General features: G+C 38.1%; 1 protein-coding gene across 16 annotated transcripts in view; it reads left to right on the top strand.

Annotated features, from left to right (window-relative positions):
* Window positions 1–21,744, top strand: part of LOC135112281 (protein unc-13 homolog D-like) — a 149,296-nt gene that overhangs the window by 92,802 nt on the left and 34,750 nt on the right. For 12 of the 16 annotated variants that reach the window (XM_064026570.1, XM_064026572.1, XM_064026579.1 and 9 more), the window contains 2 exons: window positions 19,432–19,543; window positions 19,860–19,990. In XM_064026570.1, the coding sequence (XP_063882640.1) occupies window positions 19,432–19,543; window positions 19,860–19,990 (243 nt within the window). Of the gene's footprint in view, window positions 1–19,431; window positions 19,544–19,839; window positions 20,002–21,744 lie in introns of all 16 variants that reach the window. The other 4 variants (XM_064026582.1, XM_064026578.1, XM_064026583.1 and 1 more) reach the window with 3 other exon arrangements.

The following is a 21,744-nucleotide window of genomic DNA, read 5'->3' as shown; positions in this document are numbered from 1 at the left end:
AAGAAGGCTTTTGACAAAGTACCACACCAAAGATAGCTATGGAAGATAAAAAATTATAGAAGAATTGGAGGAAGACTGTGGAGTGGATGGAGGATTATCTGGATGATAGAGAGATGAGAACTGTAATACAAGTCCAAAATTCATCTTGGCTGAAAGTAACTAGTGGTGTCCCACAGGGGGTCAGTGTTGGAACTGATAATGTTTGTGATACAGTAAAATCCCTCTCATCCGGCATTCGAGTATCCGGCAGCTTCAAGTATCCGGCACATTTTTCTCCGAGCCTTAAAATCAATAAAAAATCAATGTGTACTCATAAAATTGATTAAAATTCCTGTGCGAGGCATACTTTGTCCTCTCGCCACCAGAGCGCACTGCTTCGTGCCACCCGCACGAAGCAGTGCGGGTGGCACTGAGTAAACACGGTGCCACTGCACTGTGTTTACTCAGTGACTCAGTCCCGCGTGTGCACTGTTTATCGCCTGACGCCTTCATCATGCCTAAAGTTGTTGAAAAGAGGAAGCGTGATGTGCTTACACTTAAGCAGCTGATCAGATCAGCTGCTGATTAAGATCAGCTGATCTTTGTTATGGTAAGATACATGAGTGTAGGGTGGTGGTTGTGGACATAATTTCACTTCTATTCAAGTATCCGGCAATATTCAAGTATCTGGCATGTTGGCGGTCCCATTGATGCCGGATAAGAGGGATTTTACTGTATATGTGAATGACATGAATGAAGAAATAGATAGTTATATGAACTCATTTGCAGATGATGCTAAGCTGATGAGAAAGGTGAAAAAAATGTAAATGATTGTATGGTACTGCAAGATTATTTAAATAAGGTAAATAGATGGAGTAAATCTTGGCAAATGAAATTCAATTTAAGTAAATGTAAAGTAATGGAGTTTGGTAAGAGTAAAAAAGAATGCAATATCATTATGAGATGGATGGTGTGAAGTTAAAGAAGTCAAAAGAAGAAATGGATTTGGGATTAACAGTTACTGAAAATTTGACTCTGGACAGACACACTGATTAAATTACTGGAGAGATGATGGATTTGTTAAAAAGAGTAAGAATGGCATTCTCATATTTGGATGAAGGAATGATAAAAAAGTTGTTGATTCCCATGATAAGATCAAGATTGGAATATGTGGCAGTGGTGTGGTCTTCTCATACAAACAGGAATATTGTAAAATTAGAAAGAGTATAAAGAGCAATCACTAAGATGGTTCTGAGGCTGAGTAAGTCAACCTATGAAGAGAGATTAAGAATGTTGGAAATTCCTACCCTTTAAAATAGTAGAGAGAGAGAGGAGATTTGATAAATATCTATAGAATGATAAATGAAATGGAAAATTTATAAAACAAAGAATGTTTTATAAATTTAGACTCACAGAGTACAAGGGGACACAGTAAGAAGTTGAAGAAAGTTAACTGTAGAAGAGACATCAAGAAGTATAGTTGTCCTCACAGAAGTGTGAACAAATGGAATGAACTCAGTGAAGATGTTGTCAGTGCTGAAACTGTCCATGCTTTTGAGACCAGACTGGATAGATATAGAGACGGGATACTATGAGATTACTACCCTCTTGTAAATCACAACTAGATAAATACAACTTGGTAAAAACACACACACACACACACACACACACACAAACACACACACACACACACACACACACACACACACACACACACACACACACACACACACACACACACACACACACACACACACAGCATAATACAACCTAAATTGAAATATACAGCAGTAATTTGGGCTTCACATAGAAAAATAAATATATAGAAACTGGAAAGAATACATACGATAGTGACAAAATACCAGAATTAAAAGACTTAAAGTATGAAGAGACTTAAAGAGATGGGATTACCAACACTACAAGAGAGAAGAGAAAGAGGAGTCCTGATAACAGTGTACAAATTAGTAAATAATATAGAAAGAATAAACAAAAATTACTTGGTGCTACAGATAGAGAAGGGGGAGAGATGGACGAGGGGGCATGAAAAAAAAAATAAAGAAGAGTGGATGTTCAAGCGACATCAAGAAATACAGCTTCCTGTATTAAACTACAGTATTGAAATCTGGAATGATTTGAAGGAAGATGTGGTTGTGACAAACAGTGTACTCATGTTTAAAGAGAAACTGGATAAATATGCTTACGGAGACAGGACAAAATGAGTTTTGGCTCATGCCCTGTACAATACAACTAGGTAAATATGACTAGATAAATACACTCACATAAACACACACATGCATACATCAAGAAATGTAACTTCCCATAAAGAATGCATCCACAGCAGCTCCAAGGATATACCTAGGTTTGAATGTGCAGGGGGGCCAAATTTTTAATACAATCTCCATAATAGGATCTTGTGTGAGGTGTGGGTGCTGGGGAAGGGGAAGTGTCACTAGAAGAGTGGCCGAAAGGGAGAAATGAGAGAGTGATGCACGGTAAACACTGGTGGTTGGTGATGTCAATAGGGAAGATGACGACTGGCATGAGCCCAAATATTTTTGAGAGCTTCAAGGAAAAGGATCTCAGTGTAGCACACAAAAAATAAACAACTGTGGAAAATTGAAGAAGAAAATGTGAAAATATGTGAAGAAATATGTAGCTTAACAGCGATGATAAAGGAGTGGGAGGAAGAAAGAGAATTGGGTGGTGACAATGTAAAAAGATATTCAGTGATATATTACAGATGAAAAAGAGAGAGATAGAAAGAGAAAAAAAAAATAAAGAACCGAGAGAAGAGGTAACAAAAATAGTGGACTTAAACAAGAAGTACTATGAAGAAATTAAGAAACTCAAGGAAGAGAACAAAGAGTTAAAGAAAACTTTGAAAAAGAGGTTAGGGTTGGAGAAGTGAAGGAGATAGTGACAGAGAAAGTCAAAAGTTGGAAAGAAGAGAGAGAGAACAACAACAAAAGGTGGACATGGAGGAGATAATAAGACAACAGCAACAAGAACACATTAAGGATATGGAAAAGCAGGTGATTAAAATAAAAAAAGAAAAAAAGTAATCTTGTGAGAGATTTGGTAAAGAGAAAGATGTGTGTGGTGGTATTTGGGGTTAAGGAGAAGAACCTGCCCATGAAAATAGCCAGAGAGAGAAGTGAAAAGGGCTCAGGAAATTATAGCAGAATTGGCAGAGGAAGGAGTGGATAATTGAACAAATTGAAGAGGTTTACAGGATCAGAAAGTATAAAGAAAATGGAACAAGACCAATGAAAATAGAATTCATGTCACAAACAGCAGCAGAACATGTCATGCAAAGAGCAGGAAAATTGGTAAAAGTAGAAGGAATGAAGGAAATATGGATAAAAAGAGACATGAATGAAGAAGAGAGAAGTAAACTGAAAGAATTAGATCAGAGGCCCAATCAAAAAACGAGGAGAGAACACAGGAATGAGTGAGAAGATTCACCTGGAAAGTTGTGTACATGAAAGTGAGGAAATGGTGGCACAAAGATTCCATGCAAAATCACCAACCAGAAGTTTAAAGATTATATATTATGTATACTAGTGTAGATGGTTTGATGTTGGGCTTATTAGAACTTAAAAACTACTGAAAGAACAATAAATCAGATGTCACATGTTTAACAGAAACTAAACTAAAAGAAATAAAGTTGTGATTTGAAAAGGAAGGATATAGCACATGGAGGAGAGACAGAAAAGGAAAGGGAGGAGAAGGAGTGATGATATTGGTTGTGATTAAGATCAAAGGAAGTGAAAAAAAGGAAAATCATTGTGATGTACATACCACCAAAAAGTAATGCATGGAGACCAATGAATTTAAAAGTATGCAACTGGAAACAAAAAATAGTATAGAGGAAATAATAAGGAAAAGTAACAATGTGCTCTTAGTAGGTGACTTCATCATTAAAGGAATTAACTGGGAGGAAATGGAAGCGAAAGAAAATTTGGGTCATGGAGTGAAGAACTTATGCAAACCATGATTGTGAATACAATGAATGAACCTACAAGATGCAGAGGAGAAGAAGAACCATCATAGTTGGACTTCGTGTTTACAAAAACCCCAGAAAGTAGACCAAGTATACACTGTCTGAGTCCAATGGGAAGAAGCAATCATGTGATAATAGAAATAGTGCTACAAGAGGAAGAAGTGTTGCACAAGAAAGAAATGGGAGAAAGAACTGCGCTAAGGCAAACTTTGCAGAACTTAATAAACTTAATGAAAAAAAAAATCTGGAAAAGTTATTTGAAGGTAAAGTAGTGCAAGAAAAATATGAGATATTTTTGAGCAAGTATAGAGAGTGGGTGCAACAGTTTGTGCCAAGTTATAAAGTGAAAACTGGGAAACATGAATGGTATAATGCCAGGTGTGTAGAAGCAAAAAAGAAAAAGGACAGGGGATGGAGGTAAATGATAAGACAACTGAACAGAAATGCTAGAGAAGAATACAGAGAGACAAGGAATGAATACAGTATGATAAGAAGAGAAGAAGAAAGAAACTTTGAAAGTGACACAGTAAGAAAATGCAAGGAAGAATCCAAGTTCTTTTACAGATACGTAAGCAGGAAAATGAAACAAGGATGGCATAAACAAGTTAAAAAGGGAAGGAAGAATTTATGAAATTGCTGAGGAGATGAGTGAACTAATGAATGAAAGCTTTCAATCTGTGTTTACAAAGGAAACTGAATTTGTGGCACCAAAAGTGATATCACAGAATGAGGGAATACAGGAGATACAAGTAAAGAGACAAGAAATCAGGAAACTGCTGGAAGAGCTGGATATTAGGAAAGCTATGGGACCGGATCAAGTAAATGGATGGATATTAAAAGAATGCAGAGAACAAATGGAACAACCCATATGGGATATAATTAATAGCTTGTTGAGAGAAGAAAAAGTACCAAGGGAATGGAGAAGAGCTAACATAGTGCTAATATACAAAGGGGGAAATAGAATGGGATCATTAAGTTATAGACTGGTGTCATTAACAAGTATTGTAAACAAGCTTTGTGAAATAGTAATTAAAGACAGATGGGTGGAATATCAGAAAAGCAATTTGGATTCAGGAAAGGGAGATTCTCTGTCACAAATCTACTGAGCTTCTATACGAGAGTAATAGATGGTGCAAGAGAGGGACGGATGGGTTAATGCTGTATACCTGGATCTCAAAAAAGCATTTGATAAAGTTCCCCTCAAAAGCCTTATGTGGAAACTAGAGAATGGAGGAAGACTAAAGGGAGCAACATTGAGATGGATGGAGAATTATTTACAAGGGAGGGAAATGAGAACAGTAATCAGAGACACTAATTCAAGTTGGAGCAGAGTAACAAGTGGGGTACTGCAAGGATCTGTTTTGGCACGTACTATGTTTCAAATATATGTAAATGATATGACAGAGGATCTAAATAGTTATATAAACCTGTTTGCTGATGATGCAAATATAATGTAAACAATAAAGGATAAAAATGACAAGATGCATGCATGGAACCAAAGATGAAAAGTAGAGTTTAGTGCCAAAAAATGCCATGTGTTGGAAATAGGAAAAGTAAAGAGACCTTCATGGAAGTACAAAATGGGAGGAGAAATAATAACAAAAAGAAATGAGGAAAAAGTTTTTAGGAGTAATGATTCAGGACACACTATCACCTGAAAGACACATAAATGGGATATTTGGCTTTACATACAGCTTGTTAACAAACATTAATGTAGTGTTTAACTATTAACATAAAGAAATGATAAAGAAAATTAAAAGCATGATACATTCTAAATTGGAATATGCAGCAGTAGTTCGGGCTCTACATAGAAAAAAAAAAGATATATGGAAACTGGAAAGAATACAGAGGATAGTGACAAAGATGGTACCAGAATTGAAAGACTTAAGCTATGAAGAAAGACTTTAAGAGATGGGTTTATCAACACTAGAAGAGAGAAGAAAAAGAGAAGACCTGATAACAATGTACAAATTAGTAAATAATATAGAAAGAATAGACAGAAATGACTTGGTACCACAGATGGAGAAGGAAAAGAAACAGACAAGGGGGCATGGAAAGAAAGTAGAGAAGAGGGGATGTTCAGTCAACATCAAGAAATGCAGCTTCCCATATAGAACTATTGGAATCTGGAATGATTTGAAGGAAGAGATGGCTGTGGCAAACAGTGTGCACATGTTTAAAGAGAAACTGGATAAATATGGTTATGGAAACAGGACAAAATGAGCTTTTACTCATGCCCTGTACAATACAACTAGGTAAATACAGCTAGGTAAATACACACAGGTAGGATGAAATGAGATAGCATGGGGAGAAAGATTTCTGAAGCTGACTATGGAAAACACAATGATGCAATGGGTGATTGAAAATGCAAAATACAGGGGAGATAAAGAACCAACAAGACTTGACCTAATATTAATGAAAGGAATCAACCTAACTAAAGAATTAAGATATGTGCGCCTCATGGAAAAATGTAATGTTTTTTTTTTTTTTTTATGTAGGAGGGACACTGGCCAAGGGCAACAAAAATCCATTAAAAAAAATGCCCACTGAAATGCCAGTCCCATAAAAGGGTCCAAAGTGGTAGTCAAAAATTGAAGAATAAGTGTCTTGAAACCTCCCTCTTGAAGGAATTCAAGTCATAGAAAGGTGGAAATACAGAAGCAGGTAGGGAGTTCCAGAGTTTACCAGAGAACGGGATGAATGATTGAGAAAACTGGTTAACTCTTGTGTGAGAGAGGTGGACAGAATAGGGGTGAGAGAAAGAAGAAAGTCTTGTGCAGCGAGGCTGTGGGAGGAGGGTAGGCATGGAGTTAGCAAGATCAGAAGAGCAGTTAGCATGAAAATTGCAGTAGAAGACAGCTAGAGATGCAACATTGTTGCGATGAAAGAGAGGTTGAAGACAGTCAGTTAGAGGAGAGGAGTTGATGAGACAAAAAGCTTTTGATTCCACCCTGTCTAGAAGAGCAGTATGAGTGGAACCCCCAGACATGTGAAGCATACTCCATACATGGATGGATAAGGCCCTTGTACAGAATTAGCAGCTGAGGGGTTGAGAAAAACTGGCGGAGATGTCTCAGAATGCCTAACTTCATAGAAGCTGTTTTAGCTAAAGATGAGATGTGAAGTTTCCAGTTCAGATTATAAGTAAAGAACAGACCGAGGATGTTCAGTGTGGAAGAGGGGGACAGTTAAGTGTCATTGAAGAAGAGGGGATAGTTGTCTGGAAGGTTGTGTCGAGTTGATAGATGAAGGAATTGAGTTTTTGAGGCATTGAACAATACCAAGTTTGCTCTACCCCAATCAAAAATTTTAGAAAGACCAGAAATCAGACATTGTGGCTTCCCTTGATGGAACCCATACTGGTGATTAGATAGAAGGTTGTGAAGTGATAGATATTTAAGAATCTTCTTGAAAATAGATTAAAAACTTTAGATAGGCAGGAAATTAAAGCAATAGGATGGTAGTTTGAGGGATTAGAACGGTCACCCTTTTTAGGAACAGGCTGAATGTAGACAAACTTCCAGCAAGAAGGAAAGGTAGATGTTGGCAGACAGAGCTGAAAGAGTTTGACTAGGCAAGGTGCAAGCACGGAGGCACAGTTTCGGAGAACAATAGGAGGGACCCCCATCAGGTCTTTAAGCCTTCTGAAGGTTTAGGACAGCAAGGGAATGGAAAACATCACTGTGAAGAATTTTAATATGTAGCATGAAGTAGTCAGAGGGTAGAGGAGAGGGAGGAATAAGCCCAGAATCGTCCAAGGTAGAGTTTTTAGCAAAGGTTTGCTAAAACCTTTGCTAAAGTTCAGCTTTAGAAATAGATGTGATAGCAGTGGTGCCATCTGGTTGAAATAAAGGAGGGAAGAAGAAGACGCAGAGTTATTGGAGATATTTTTGGCTAGATGCCAGAAGTCACGAGGGACGTTAGATCTTGAAAGATTTTGACACTTTCTGTTAATGAAGGAATATATGGCTATTTGGAGAACAGACTTGGCATGGTTCTGAGCAGAAATATAAAGTGCATGAGATTCTGGTGATGGAAGGCTTAAGTACCTTTTGTGGTCCACCTCTCTATCATGTATAGCACAAGAACAAGCTGTGTTAAACCAAGGTTTCGAAGGTTTAGGTCGAGAAAAAGAGTGAGGAATGTACGCCCCCATGCCAGACACTATCATCTCTGTTATGCGCTCAGCACACAAAGACAGGTCTCTGACATGGAAGCAGTAGTCATTCCAAGGAAAATCAGCAAAATACCTCCTCAGGTCCCCCCAACTAGCAGAGGCATAACGCCAGAGGCACCTTTGCTTAGGGGGATCCTGAGGATGGATTGTAGCGATAGGACAAGATACAGATATGAAATTGTGATTGGAGGAGCCCAACAGAGAAGAAAGGGTGACGGCATAAGCAGAAGGATTAGAGATCAGGAAAAGATCAAGAATGTTGGGCATATCTCCAAGACAGTCAGGAATATGAGTAGGGTATTGCACCAATTGCTCTTGGTCGTGGAGGATAGCAAAGTTGAAGGCTAGTTCACCAGGATGGTCAGTGAAGGGAGAGGAAAGCCAAAGCTGGTGGTGAACATTAAAGTCTCCAAGAATGGAGATTTCTGCAAAAGGGAAGAGGGTCAGAATGTGCTCCATTTTGGAAGTTAAGTAGTCAAAGAATTTCTTATAGTTAGAGGAGTTAGGTGAGAGGTATACAGCATAGATAAATTTAGTTTGAGAGTTGACCTTGTAGTCGTAGCCAGATGGTGGAAAACTCGGAAGATTCAAGAGCATGGACACAAGAGCAGGTTAAGTCATTGTGCACATAAACGCAACATTCAGCTTTGGATCGAAAATGAGGATAGAGAAAGTAGGAGGGAACAGAAAAGGGGCTACTGTCAGTTGCCTCATACACCTGAGTTTCATTGAGGAAAAGAAGATGAGGTTTAGAAAAGAAGAGGTGGTGTTCTACAGATTGAAAATTAGACCTTAGACCGCAAATGTTGCAGCAGTTAATGAAGAAAAGTTGAGGGGGGTGTCAAGACACTTAGAGTCGTCAACAGAAAGGCAGTCCAACCTGGGGACATTTATGTTCCCCTCCCCAGATGGGGACTCTGAGGCTGGTGTAGGAGCTGCCATGATAATTTTGAAATTTTTGAGTGAAGGGTGTGTGTGTTATTAGGTGCTTGTGGTTTTGTGTGGAGGAAGAGAGTTGTCTTTAGAGGGCAGGCTATGACTGCCTCCCTGTGTTGTGAGGCACAAAGGGAAACGTTCAGTGAGGTCACAGCTGGGTTTAATGATAAGTTCACAGCACCCCCTGAACAGTGCTTTAGACCTCACTGGGAGTAATCATCGTTTTGGCAGGTGTCTACTGCCTCCTGGTATTTCTGTTGGTAGAAATAGAGACTGAATGATGTCAGTGAAGAGGATGAATCATACAAAGAAAACAGTAGAAACTATGGGAAAGCAAATATAGATGATCTTAAGAGATTCTATGAAGAAATGGACTGGGAAAAGTTGAAAAGAGCAAATGATGTGCAATATAAGTATGACATTTTTATGGAACTATGTGAGACAAGAATTAATAAACCTAAAGAAAAAGGAAAATGGATGTGGTTCATTGCATGATGAACAAGAACTAAGAAAAAAAGAGATGAAGCAAGGATAAAAATGACAAGAAATCAAAACAAAAAAAAATAAAGAAGACTTTAAAATAACAATAAAGGAATATGTGAAAATAAGGAGAGAGGAAGAGAAAGGATATGAAAAAAAGATATAGGTAGTTGAAAAGTTCAAAGATGAACCAAAACTGTTTTACAGATTCATAAATGGAAAAATTAAACTAAAAGAGAAACTAAAACGGTTGAAGGATGGGAAAAAAAAAAAAAAAAACATAGGAAGATCCAAAAGACATGAGTGAATTGCTAAACAAAAAGTTTCAACAAGTTTTCACAGAAGAATCAAAATTTAAAGAACAACAAGATCAGGAGACAAAAAAGCAAATGTAGAAAATTACAGTATTCAAAGAAGAAATTTATAAAATGATGAGGAACTGGAAGAGAGAAAAGTAATAGGACCAGATGGAGTATCAGGTGTCATTTTAAAAGAGTGCAGGAAACAATTAATTGAACCAGTATAAGTGCTCATTATCAACTGGAGTGCCTAAGGAATGGAAGAGAGCAGACATAGTGCCAATTTATAAAAGTGGAAAGAAAGAAGAACCACTAAACTATAGACCAGTATCATTGTATGTAAGATGTGTGAAAAAGTGATAAAGAAGCCATTGACAAAATTTCTAGAAAAACATGATATAATATCAGAAAAACTGGCTTTAGACAAAAGCGATCAAGTATAACAAATTTGATGGGCTTCTATTTGAGTGTGACTGATATAACACGAGAGGGATGGAAGGCTTGACTGTGTGTGTTTAGATCTAAAAAAAGCTTTTGATAAAGTTACCCACAACAGACTACTATGGAAGCTGGAAGATGTAGGAGGATTAAATGGAAAAATAGTAAATTGGATGGAAAGCTACTTATAGGGAAGAGAAATGAGAATGTTAGTAAAAGATGTAAAATTGAAATGGAGAAAAGTAGATAGTGGAGTACCACAAGGATCAGTGCTGGCACCAATACTTTTCCTGATCTACATAAATGACATTCCTGAAGGAGTAAAGAGTTACATGAGTTTGTTTGCAGACAATGCAAAATTACAAAAACATAAGAAACAACAAAGATTGAAATTCTACAAGAGGACTTGAATAAAATGTGGGACTGGAGTAAGAAATGGGAGATAGAACTCAGTGTGAAAAAAAATGTCATGTAATGGAAATAAGAAAAGTGAAAAGAGACCAGAATGGACATATAAAATGGGAAATGAAGAAATAATGTGAGTACAAGAAGAGAAAGATCTGGGAGTGATAATACAGGATAGTCAACAGTCAGAGAAGCATGTTGAAAACATATTCAGAGATGCATATAGAATGGGGAGAAATATTGCAACAGCATTCCACCACATGGATAAAGATAGGATGAGAAAGATAATTACCACTATGATTAGATCAAAGCTGGAATATGCAGAATCAGTGTGGTCTCTCCTCAAGAAGAAACATGTAAAAAAAACTAGAAAGGATACAATGGATGGCAACAAAGATGGTTCCAGAACTGGAGGAATTAACAAATGAAGGCAGGTTAAAGGAAATTAATCTACCAGTATTGGAACAAAGAAGTGGAGATTTAATGCTGATATATAAATTGTGGAATGGAGTGGAAGAAACTGATAATGAGAAACTACTGCTAAGAGAATTAGAAAATACTGGATACATAGGCCACAGAAAAAAAACTAAGAAAAGGAAGAGACACTTGAATAACATAAAGAAACATAGTTTCCCACAGAAGTTTGGAACAAGCTAAGTAAGGATGTAGTATCGATAGCAAGTGTGCACAACTTTAAGGAAAAACTGGACTAGTGTAAATGTGGAGACAGGATCACATGAGCATAGCTCAGGTTCTGTAAATTACGACTAGGTAAACACACACACACACACACACACACACACACACACACACACACACACACACACACACACACACACACACACACACACACACACACACTTCTTAGATAGTAGAGAGATGAGAACAGTAATTAAATAAATTCTGTCAACTTTCAGCCATTCAACTGCATATAGTTTCCCTGGACTTGAACATTCCAGATTGACATCTATATGTAGGCTCTGCCACAAATTTGAAGAGACAAATTAATCTACATAGAGATGCTTTTTTTTTGTAATGTTTGCCATGAATTAGTTATATTATTTATCCATACATTTATATGAAGGCTTGGAGTCACTCACACCTATTGCAAAGGCAATGTTCAGGACTTGTGACGTGGGTGTGGTGTCCCTTCCTCTCTCCATCTCTCTTTTTTTTCATGTAATCTATGTGTAACTGCCCACAACTGGGTAAAGCTGCATGCGTGTGGTAAAGTTTGAATCATGGTACAGCACAGTGTTACATGACAGACATCACAACTACATATGCTTTTTTTTTTTTTTTTTTTTTTTTTTTTAAGAGCAGAGCACAGTATACACATTTTCTCTCAACTTTCTTATTATCACTTCCATCATGCAATGAAATGTCTTCCACTGAGCCAAGCTAGACTTGGCCTGAGGGAGACATGACAACTAGGCTTCCTCAGGTGGTAGATAACACCAGCATATTATCTGGTTGATCAAATTATTGCTTAAAGTCATGAAAGCATTTTTGTCCACCATTAGCTTTGTAAATTACATGGCAGTTGTGTTCCAATGTCCAGCAATCTGATAAATATTTTCTTGTAATATTTCTTCACACCCTTTTGAGCTGATGATTGTACTGAGATTATTTGGTCCATCAGGTCTACTCCAGCCATATGATGTTTCTTGTATTTGATACACACATCTGCCTTACTTGTTTTCCTCCTACCGTTACTTCTTCCATAGAATCATCATATATTGTGCTTAACATGTTCACATATTTTTTATTCTTCTATTGCATTTACATCATCCTATTTTTTTTTATTTATTTTTCTTTATTGTAAGAAGGACACTGGCCAAGGGCAACAAAAATCCAATAAAAAAAAAGCCCATTGAAATACCAGTCCCATAAAAGGGTCAAAGCAGTATTAAGAAAAATGATGAATAAGTGGCTTGAAACCTCCCTCTTGAAGCAATTCAAGTCATAGGAAGATGGAAATACAGAAGCAGGCAGGGAGTTCCAGAGTTTACCAGAGAAAGGGATGAATGATTGAGAATACTGGTTAACTCTCACGTTAGGGAGGTGGACAGAATAGGGGTGAGAGAAAGAAGAAAGTCTTGTGCAGCGAGGCCATGGGAGGAGGGGAGGCATGCAGTTAGCAAGATCAGAAGAGCAGTTAGCATGAAAATAGCAGTAGAAGACAGCTAGAGATGCAACATTGCGGCAGTGAGAGAGAGGCTGAAGACAGTCAGTTAGAGGAGAGGAGTTGATGAGACGAAGAGCTTTTGATTCCACCCTGTCTAGAAGAGCAGTGTGAGTGGAACCCCTCCCAGACATGTAAAGCATACTCCATACATGGACGGATAAGGCCCTTGTATAGAGTTTGCGGTCGGGGGGGGGAAGAGAAAAAACTGGCGGAGACGTCTCAGAACACCTAACTTCATAGAAGCTGTTTTAGCTAGAGATGAGATGTGAAGTTTCCAGTTCAGATTATAAGTAAAGGACAGACCGAGAATGTTCAGTGTAGAAGATGGAGACAGTTGAGTGTCATTGAAGAAGAGGGGATAGTTGTCTGGAAGGTTGTGTTGAGTTGATAGATGAAGGAATTGAGTTTTTGAGGCATTGAACAATACCAAATTTGCTCTGCCCCAATCAGAAATTTTAGAAAGATCAGAAGTCAAGCGTTCTGTGGCTTCCCTGCGTGAAATGTTTACCTCCCAAAGGGTTGGATGTCTATGAAAAGATGTGGAAAAGTGCAGGGTGGTATCATCAATGTAGGAGTGGATAGGACAAGTAGTTTGGTTTAGAAGATCACTAATGAATAATAAGAGAGTGGGTGACAGGACAGAACCCTGAGGAACACCGCTGTTAATAGATTTAGGAGAAGAACAGTGACCATCTACTACAGAAGCAATAGAACATTCAGAAAGGAAACTTGAGATGAAGTTACAGAGAGAAGGATAGAAGCTGTAGGAGATTAGTTTAGAAATCAAAGCTTTGAGCCAGACTCTATCAAAAGCTTTTGATATGTCTAAGGCAACAGCAGAAGTTTCACCAAAATCTCTAAAAGAGGATGACCAAGACTCAGTAAGGGAAGCCAGAAGATCACCAGTAGAGCGGCCTTGACGGAACCCATGCTGGCGATCAGATAGAAGGTTGTGAAGTGATAGATGTTTAAGAATTTTCCTGTTGAGGATAGATTCAAAAACTTTAGATAGGCAGGAAATTAAAGCAATAGGATGGTAGTTTGAGGGATTAGAATGGTCACCCATTTTAGGAACAGGCTGAATGTAGGCAAACTTCCAGCAATAAGGAAAGATAGGTGTTGACTGACAGAGCTGAAAGAGTTTGACTAGGCAAGGTGCAAGCACGGAGGCACAGTTTCGGAGAACAATAGGAGGGACCCCATCAGGACCATAAGCCTTCCGAGGGTTTAGGCCAGCGAGGGCATGGAAAACATCATTGCGAAGAATTTTAATAGGCAGCATGAAGTAGTCAGAGAATGGAGGAGAGGGAGGAACAAGCCCAGAATTGTCCAAGGTAGAGTTTTTAGCAAAGGTTTGAGCAGAGTTCAGCTTTAGAAATAGATGTGATAGCAGTGGTGCCATCTGGTTGAAATAAAGGAGGGAAAGAAGAAGCAAAGTTATTGGAAATATTTTTGGCTAGATGCCAGAAGTCACGACGGGAGTTAGATCTTGAAAGGTTTTGACACTTTCTATTAATGAAGGAGTTTTTGGCTAGTTGGAGAACAGACTTAGCATGGTTCCGGACAGAAATATAAAGTGCATGAGATTCTGGTGATGGAAGGCTTAAGTACCTTTTGTGGGCCACCTCTCTATCATGTATAGCACGAGAACAAGCTGTGTTAAACCAAGGTTTTGAAGGTTTAGGTTGAGGAAAAGAGTGAGGAATGTACACCTCCATGCCAGACACTATCACCTGTGCTATGTACTCAGCACACAAAGACGGGTCTCTGACAAGGAAGCAGTAGTCATTCCAAGGAAAATCAGCAAAATACTTCCTCAGATCCCCACAACTAGCAGAGGCAAAACGCCAGAGGCACCTTTGCTTAGGGGGATCCTGAGGAGGGATTGGAGCGATAGGACAAGATACAGATATGAGATTGTGATCGGAGGAGCCCAACGGAGAAGAAAGGGTGACAGCATGAGCAGAAGGATGAGAGGTCAGGAAAAAAGGTCAAGAATGCTGGGCGTATCTCCAAGATGGTCAGGAATATGAGTAGGGTGTTGCACCAATTGCTCTAGGTCGTGGAGGATAGCAAAGTTGAAGGCTAGTTCACCAGGATGGTCAGTGAAGGGAGAGGAAAGCCAAAGCTGGTGGTGAACATTGAAGTCTCCAAGAATGGAGATCTCTGCAAAAGGGAAGAGGGTCAGAATGTGCTACACTTTGGAAGTTAAGTAGTCAAAAGAATTTCTTATAGTCAGAGGAGTTAGGTGAAAGATATACAGCACAGATAAATTTAGTTTGAGAGTGACTCTGTAGTCATAGCCAGATGGTGGAAAACTCAGAAGATTCAAGAGCGTGGGCACAAGAGCAGGTTAAGTCATGGCGCACATAAACGCAACATCCAGCTTTGGATCGAAAATGAGGATGGAGAAAGTAGGAGGGAACAGAAAAGGGACTACTGTCAGTTGCCTCAGACACCTGAGTTTCAGTGAGGAAAAGAAGATGAGGTTTAGAAGAGGAGAGGTGGTGTTCTACAGATTGAAAATTAGATCTTGGACCACGAATGTTGCAGAAGTTAATGAAGAAAAAGTTGAGGGGGTGTCAAGACACTTAGGGTCATCGACAGAAAGGCAGTCCGACCTGGGGACATTTATGGTCCCCTCCCCAAATGGGGACTGCAAGGCTGGTGTAGGAGTCGCCATGATGATTTTGAAATTTTTGAGTGAAGGGTGTGTGTGTTATTAGGTGCTTGTAGTTTTGTGTGGAGGAAGAGAGTTGTCTTTAGAGGGCAGGCTGTGACTGCCCCCTTGTGTTGTGAGACACAAAGGGAAACGTTCAGCGAGGTCACAGCTGAGTTTAATGATAAGTTCACAGCACCCCCTGAACAGTGCTTTAGACCTCACTGGGAATAATTATCATTTCAGCAGATGTCTACTGCCTCCTCCTCACAGGTACATGCTTGTGCTGTACCATAATTTCACCTTTCTTTAGAACTTTGGATTTTTCTTCTTGAGGAAGCATTTTTCTGTTGAATCTCACAGTGCCTACTGCATCTGTTTTAGTAGCAAGTAGAATTTCCAAACAATTTTGGTGATGAATAGAAGTTATCAACTCCCAGAATGTAGCCCTGATTTAGAAGAGACTGCATTAGTCTCAAAGCTATTTTAGTAGGCTTTGTCAGTGTTTTCACTTTCTCATCTGACAAATCTATTTCAAATTCATAGTTTGTTCCTTTTCCAGTATAAACAAAAAGATCGCAAACTTATCTAATATCAGACTCAGCTAGAATGTAACTCTCAGTGCCAAATCTAGCTTGTTTTAGTGGAATGTATCTCTTCCACTTAAGCTTACCTTTCCAAAGTAGGAGAGATTCATCAATGTTAACATTTTGCTTTGGAACATAAGATGACTTAAATCTTTGTTTAAGAATGTGCAGAACCTTGAATTTATATGTAGGATCACTGTCATGTTCTCTGTCAATGAAATGCAGGTACTTTAGCTGAAGAGCAAATCTGACGATGTACATTTTCCCCCCCAAAAAAGTAGACATTAGCTGGTTGGTTGAGTGATAAGAATAGATGGTTTTCTCATAATTCCTTATAAAAGCAGCAATCCAAGGAATGCATACATTTCTCCTCTATTAGTGTCTCTACAATAAATCTCTACTTTTTCTCCTTTTTGTCTTTCCTTCTTTTCTCTACACAGACTTTTGCTGCATTTTTATTGGTTTCTGATACAATCAGATCCAGCAGCTCATCATCAAACAGAGCATGAAGTTATTTCCAAAGGTGACTGGTCATCTTCCAGGATAACTTTTACACCACTGTCTCCCATAAAGGGAAAATGTTCTCTTTTTACAGATGATTGATTTTGCCATTTATATTGGATATCATCATCAGCCTCCCCTTCTTCCTCAACATCAGACTGGCCATCTGGCTCAACTTCAGGTTCTGATTCTCTATCAGTGTCAGAACTAATGCTATATGAGTCAGAATCATCAAATTCATCCAAAAAATTATCATCTACATCTTGCACCAGCAAAGCCATTATATCTTCTGGTTTTACTGGTCTCTTTCTCTTGGACATAATATTAGCTTATGAGGAAAAGAGAAATTAATAAAAAGATGCAAGAATCCCTAGAGTGTTAGCTGTGGTGCTATGCATGTCAGCCACTGACAAAGGACAGGCAGTATCTGTCACTGACTGGCATTCTTGGTTGGTATCTGGATACTGAGCAGGCCTAAGATGCCAAATAGAACTTTTTTTAAATACTTGTGTTAAGAGAAAAGAAGCATGTATATTTAGATGCTGTTACAACCTACTGTAGTCATATGGGAGCAAACATTTATATGGAGATGCACTGACAAATAGCACCATTTTTTAAACATCTATATATAGATCCTCTGCTGAGAAAGGATTGAGTATCAGAGGTCGGCTTGGAAGAAAGTTTCAAGTGGGGTTCCACAGGGTTCTGTGTGGCAGCTTTGTGATGGGACAGGGATTTGTGGTCATAATATATATATATATATATATATATATATATATATATATATATATATATATATATATATATATATATATATATATATATATATATATATATATATATATATATATATATATATATATATATATATATATATATATATATATATGTGATTTATATCTAATGATAAATTCAGCTAACTTTTCCACCTCAACCGTGCATAAACACTACCTCCCACACGGGAGAACAAGTGCACCTGCTTGCAACAGCCAAACACTGCGTCACTGGAACTGTGGAGTGTATAGATCCATGTAAAGATTTCTGTATTTTTTGCATGAATGAGAGGATGGCTACTGATGTCAAGCATTAGGATTATTGATAATAATAATATTAAATATAATGTACAAGTATAAAGATAAAAAAAAATGGAAGGGAAAAAGAATCCCAACATTGTATGTTTTTGAGTGAAAGTAAGTGTTGTGGTTCCACTGTGTCTATACATGAGCTGCCACTGCTCCTTCATCACAAATTTATTCTTGGCTGTTCAGTTGCAGCAGTAGTTAGTAGATGACCACTGTTCCTTTCTTAAGCGAATCAGTAGTGGTGTTCCACAGGACTATACTTCCACTCACTCTTGTCTATTATTTATTGATGATCTAAATCTTACTCACCCTCCTAATCACTTTAATGCTTAAGACTCTATTCTGCATTATTTTCCAGATGTGTAATTCTGCAAGAATTAGAAAATTCACAAGTGGATGCCACATGATTTCTGACTAGATTTTCTCATATTTCAGAATGGGGCAAAACAAACCTTTCATTCAATGCCTTAAAAGCTCTTATCCTCCCCATATTCACTCAGCACAGTCTTCCAAGCAACAAAACTTTGCCCCTCTTCAACATTAAACATTATTGATTTGTCTGCTAAAACTCAGAGTTGGAAATTTCATATCTCTTCTCTTTCCAAAACAGACTCCGAGGAGCTAGGTGTCCTGTATTATCTCTGTTAGCTTTTTTCCTCCTCACAGTTCTTCACTTTATTCCGGGAACTTATTCACTCCTGTATAGAGTACGTCTCTCATGTGTGGGGAGGCTCCACTCACACAGGGTAGTCAAAAGCTTTATGCCTCATCGATGCCCTATCTTCTCATGGACTCTTTAACCTCTCTCACTTTGTCCCATTGTTGTATCTCTTGCTATCTTATACTGCTATTCTCACATTAGGTTCTCTTCTGAACTTGCTTACCACATGTCTTCCCCTCCACTGCACAAGAATCTCTACTTACTCTCTCACTAATGCAAGTTCATTCTTTAATTCCCTTCCCTGGAAGACACTGGAACTCTGGCTGTATCTGCAACTTGACACAAATGAAGGAGTTTCATGTAATCTCCAAACCTGAATTGGCTCTTGTTTATGTATTTCTTTTTTTCCCTTCATTGAAAAGACAATTAGCAAGATTTTTTCCTGAATTTGCTTTTGCCCATAGATCTTCCTTCCTTTAAAAAAAAAAAGGCATTTTCATATTTATATTTTCTAATAAACAAAAGGCTTTGATTTTTTTCAGTCATCTTACTTTGGACTTTATAGCATATTCATTAATGTGAAATAATGCTGTGAATAACATAGCATTGTTCATGATTAAAACTGAATGAAAGGATGAGTTTATGTCTAAAAGTTTTGACAGAGCCAAGGAAATATTCCCATTCTGAAGCATTATTGACATGCACAAGCAGTAAATCTCAGTCTTATAAGTAAAGTATATCTGTAGTGACCATCACAGCAATAATTTTGTTTAAATAACAAATTAGTCTTGGTGAAGGACTTGCCATATGGTAGGATGCCCAGCAAAACTTGCTGGATAGTGTGGCAACACTTCATATATATGTCTGCAAATGTAGATTCTTCCTTCTCTGGACTTTATATATAATGATGGTGTAAACTGAGTTGTTATATTCATGTGTAAAAGACATAGCCATCTTGTCATTGTACTACATTAACTGTGCAATTATATTAGTATCAGAGTCTCTATGAATCTACATTTTTTTCCTGTGCCTTCAGAGTCATAGTGCTGAGTACTTCAAGGGTGTCTTCATAGTGCTGGAACGCTGCTGGTTCTTTTTCACTCCTATAGATCACACTGGACTGGAGCCACAGTGTGCCTGCACTTCTGGTGGGCTGTTGGTCTTTCACACAGACTATATTTCTTTCAAAAAGTTTATGTTTTGGTCCTTTAGCATGGTGCTGAAGCTTTTGTCATTTAGCATTCATGCAGTATTTGATTTTAATATTTCACCAATGTTATTTAGTGTGTTCTGAATACTTGGAATATAATTACTGTGATACATTCTTACAAATTTATATGTGTTGATATAAGTTTTTATTAAAGTCATAAACAAGTTTTTCTTACCTGATAATTATCTTGACTTGCTTCCTTTCATATAAAAACAAATATTTCAACTTTAACAGATTTGATCCATGCCCTGCAGAGTACCTGTCCCTTAAGAAGACTCTCTCCAACCTCAAGCTGCCAACAGAAGCCCTCATTGCCAAGTATTACCAGGAGCGCCATGAGGAGCTCCTGCAAACACACTCCTGCACTGCTGAGCTGGTAGTGAGGGTCAGTGATGTGTGAGTCTTCGTGTGTGGCTTAATTGCATTTCAAAAGTGCCAGTATAAAACTAAGCACAAAAGTGACACATTAGATCTCCTTTGTAAACTGCACAAGTAAAATCAGACCATTTCTTTAGGGAGACGTCTGATTGGGAGAAAAATAAAAAAGACCTATTGTGAAAAAAATTATGGTAGGCATACATATTCCCAATTATTTCACAAAGATTTATGGCAAAACATGCAATAATTTGTTTAAATCCCATTTAAATGCCTCATACTCAGCCACATGCTTTTGTTTACATCAGTAGCGTGTGTCTTTTTTTCCAAAAAGTATAAAAAATTGATGAAATCTTTTGATTTTTTGTGTGAATATGATTGGTGACACTTAAAGGGAAGTCTGAGTAAGTGGTACTCTCAGCTCAGTGCTGTGTGACACACTGTGCAGCAGCAAGAGTTTTTACCATGTATTGAGTTAGTGAAGCGGTATGCTGTGCATCATAGTCAAGTCTGGGGTGTGGGCATTTCATGGTGATGACGCGTGCACCGACATGTGGTGGTTCAGTTGGATTCTGACAAGAAAGGAGGGTACAGCTCACTCTCTCATTCATTGCTTATGATAGACCAAAACATTGAGTGGACCTGTGGGAACATTCAGCTGTTCATTGAACTTTTGAAAGAGTATCCATGCCAGTAGCAAGTTAGAAATGAAAACTACAAGAACAAGGCAGTGAAGAGTGCAAGCCTAGATGCAAATTGTAGAATTAAATCACAGGCATTCTGATGTAGTTCTTAAAATCATCATTGCATTCTCTTTCAAGTTCAGAGAAAATTTGTGTAAAACTTCCCTTTATGCTCTGCCTAGAAATCCATTCTTTGCACCAAACCTTCCTTTCCCTCCTTTTTTTCAACTCTGTGCAAGCCGACTCACAAGCAGTTGAAATGCTACCGGCTAGCATGGCAACGCTGCAGCATGCTGGGCATTGTCCACTATAGTATGGATATTTAACCCCCCCCACCCATAATCCCCTCCTAATGCTGCATCATGTAGCATGGCATGAGGCATAGTGTAGAAACACCTTCAGTCTCAGTGGCTTGTCAGCCTTAGTTGAGAGAGGATGTGTGTCACTTCCTTGAAAGCACCACATGACTATCTTGTCCTATTTCCTGCATTTCTGAGGATGTCCAGGCACGCAAAGTTGAATATGAAAGTGGTGCATTTTGAAGAAAACCTGGCAATAATGAGAAGTGTGGTAGCTCTGAAACACCTAGGCTATGATGAGGTAATACCACATCACAGAAGGGCATGAGGTGGGAAATAAGAGCCACTCAAGCAAAAAATATCACTTTCAAAGTATTTTTATAACATACAAATATATAAAGGAATGATGTAGCAACACAGACAGTGTAATAATAAAGTGTAATGATGACTAATAATGATGAGTAATGGAAATGTTTAGGGGCCCGTATCTCAGAACATATTTGCTAATATAAATGCCTGAAACAGCCTTTACTTCAGATTCCCATCAGATCTTCAGGATTGTTAAAATTCATGAAGAATCAATTGCCATAAGTTGAAAATTGTGAGAAAATACTTTTTTCTCAAATTCAGTGATAAGAATAAAAATTTCAAACGTGCTCAATTAAAGATCAATAGTGTACCTACACGTGTGACACAATATCACATGCAAAAATAGTTTTTTTTTTTTTTTGTTTTAGAATTTTGAAAAGGGGTCTTAATTTTTCAAAAATTTTTGAAGATTT

The sequence above is a fragment of the Scylla paramamosain genome, chromosome 23 (assembly GCF_035594125.1).
Source record: "Scylla paramamosain isolate STU-SP2022 chromosome 23, ASM3559412v1, whole genome shotgun sequence".
NCBI classification, from domain to species: Eukaryota; Metazoa; Arthropoda; class Malacostraca; order Decapoda; family Portunidae; genus Scylla; species Scylla paramamosain.
The sequence above is the reverse complement of the archived record's forward strand: the minus strand, read 5'-3'. Positions and strand labels throughout refer to the sequence as shown.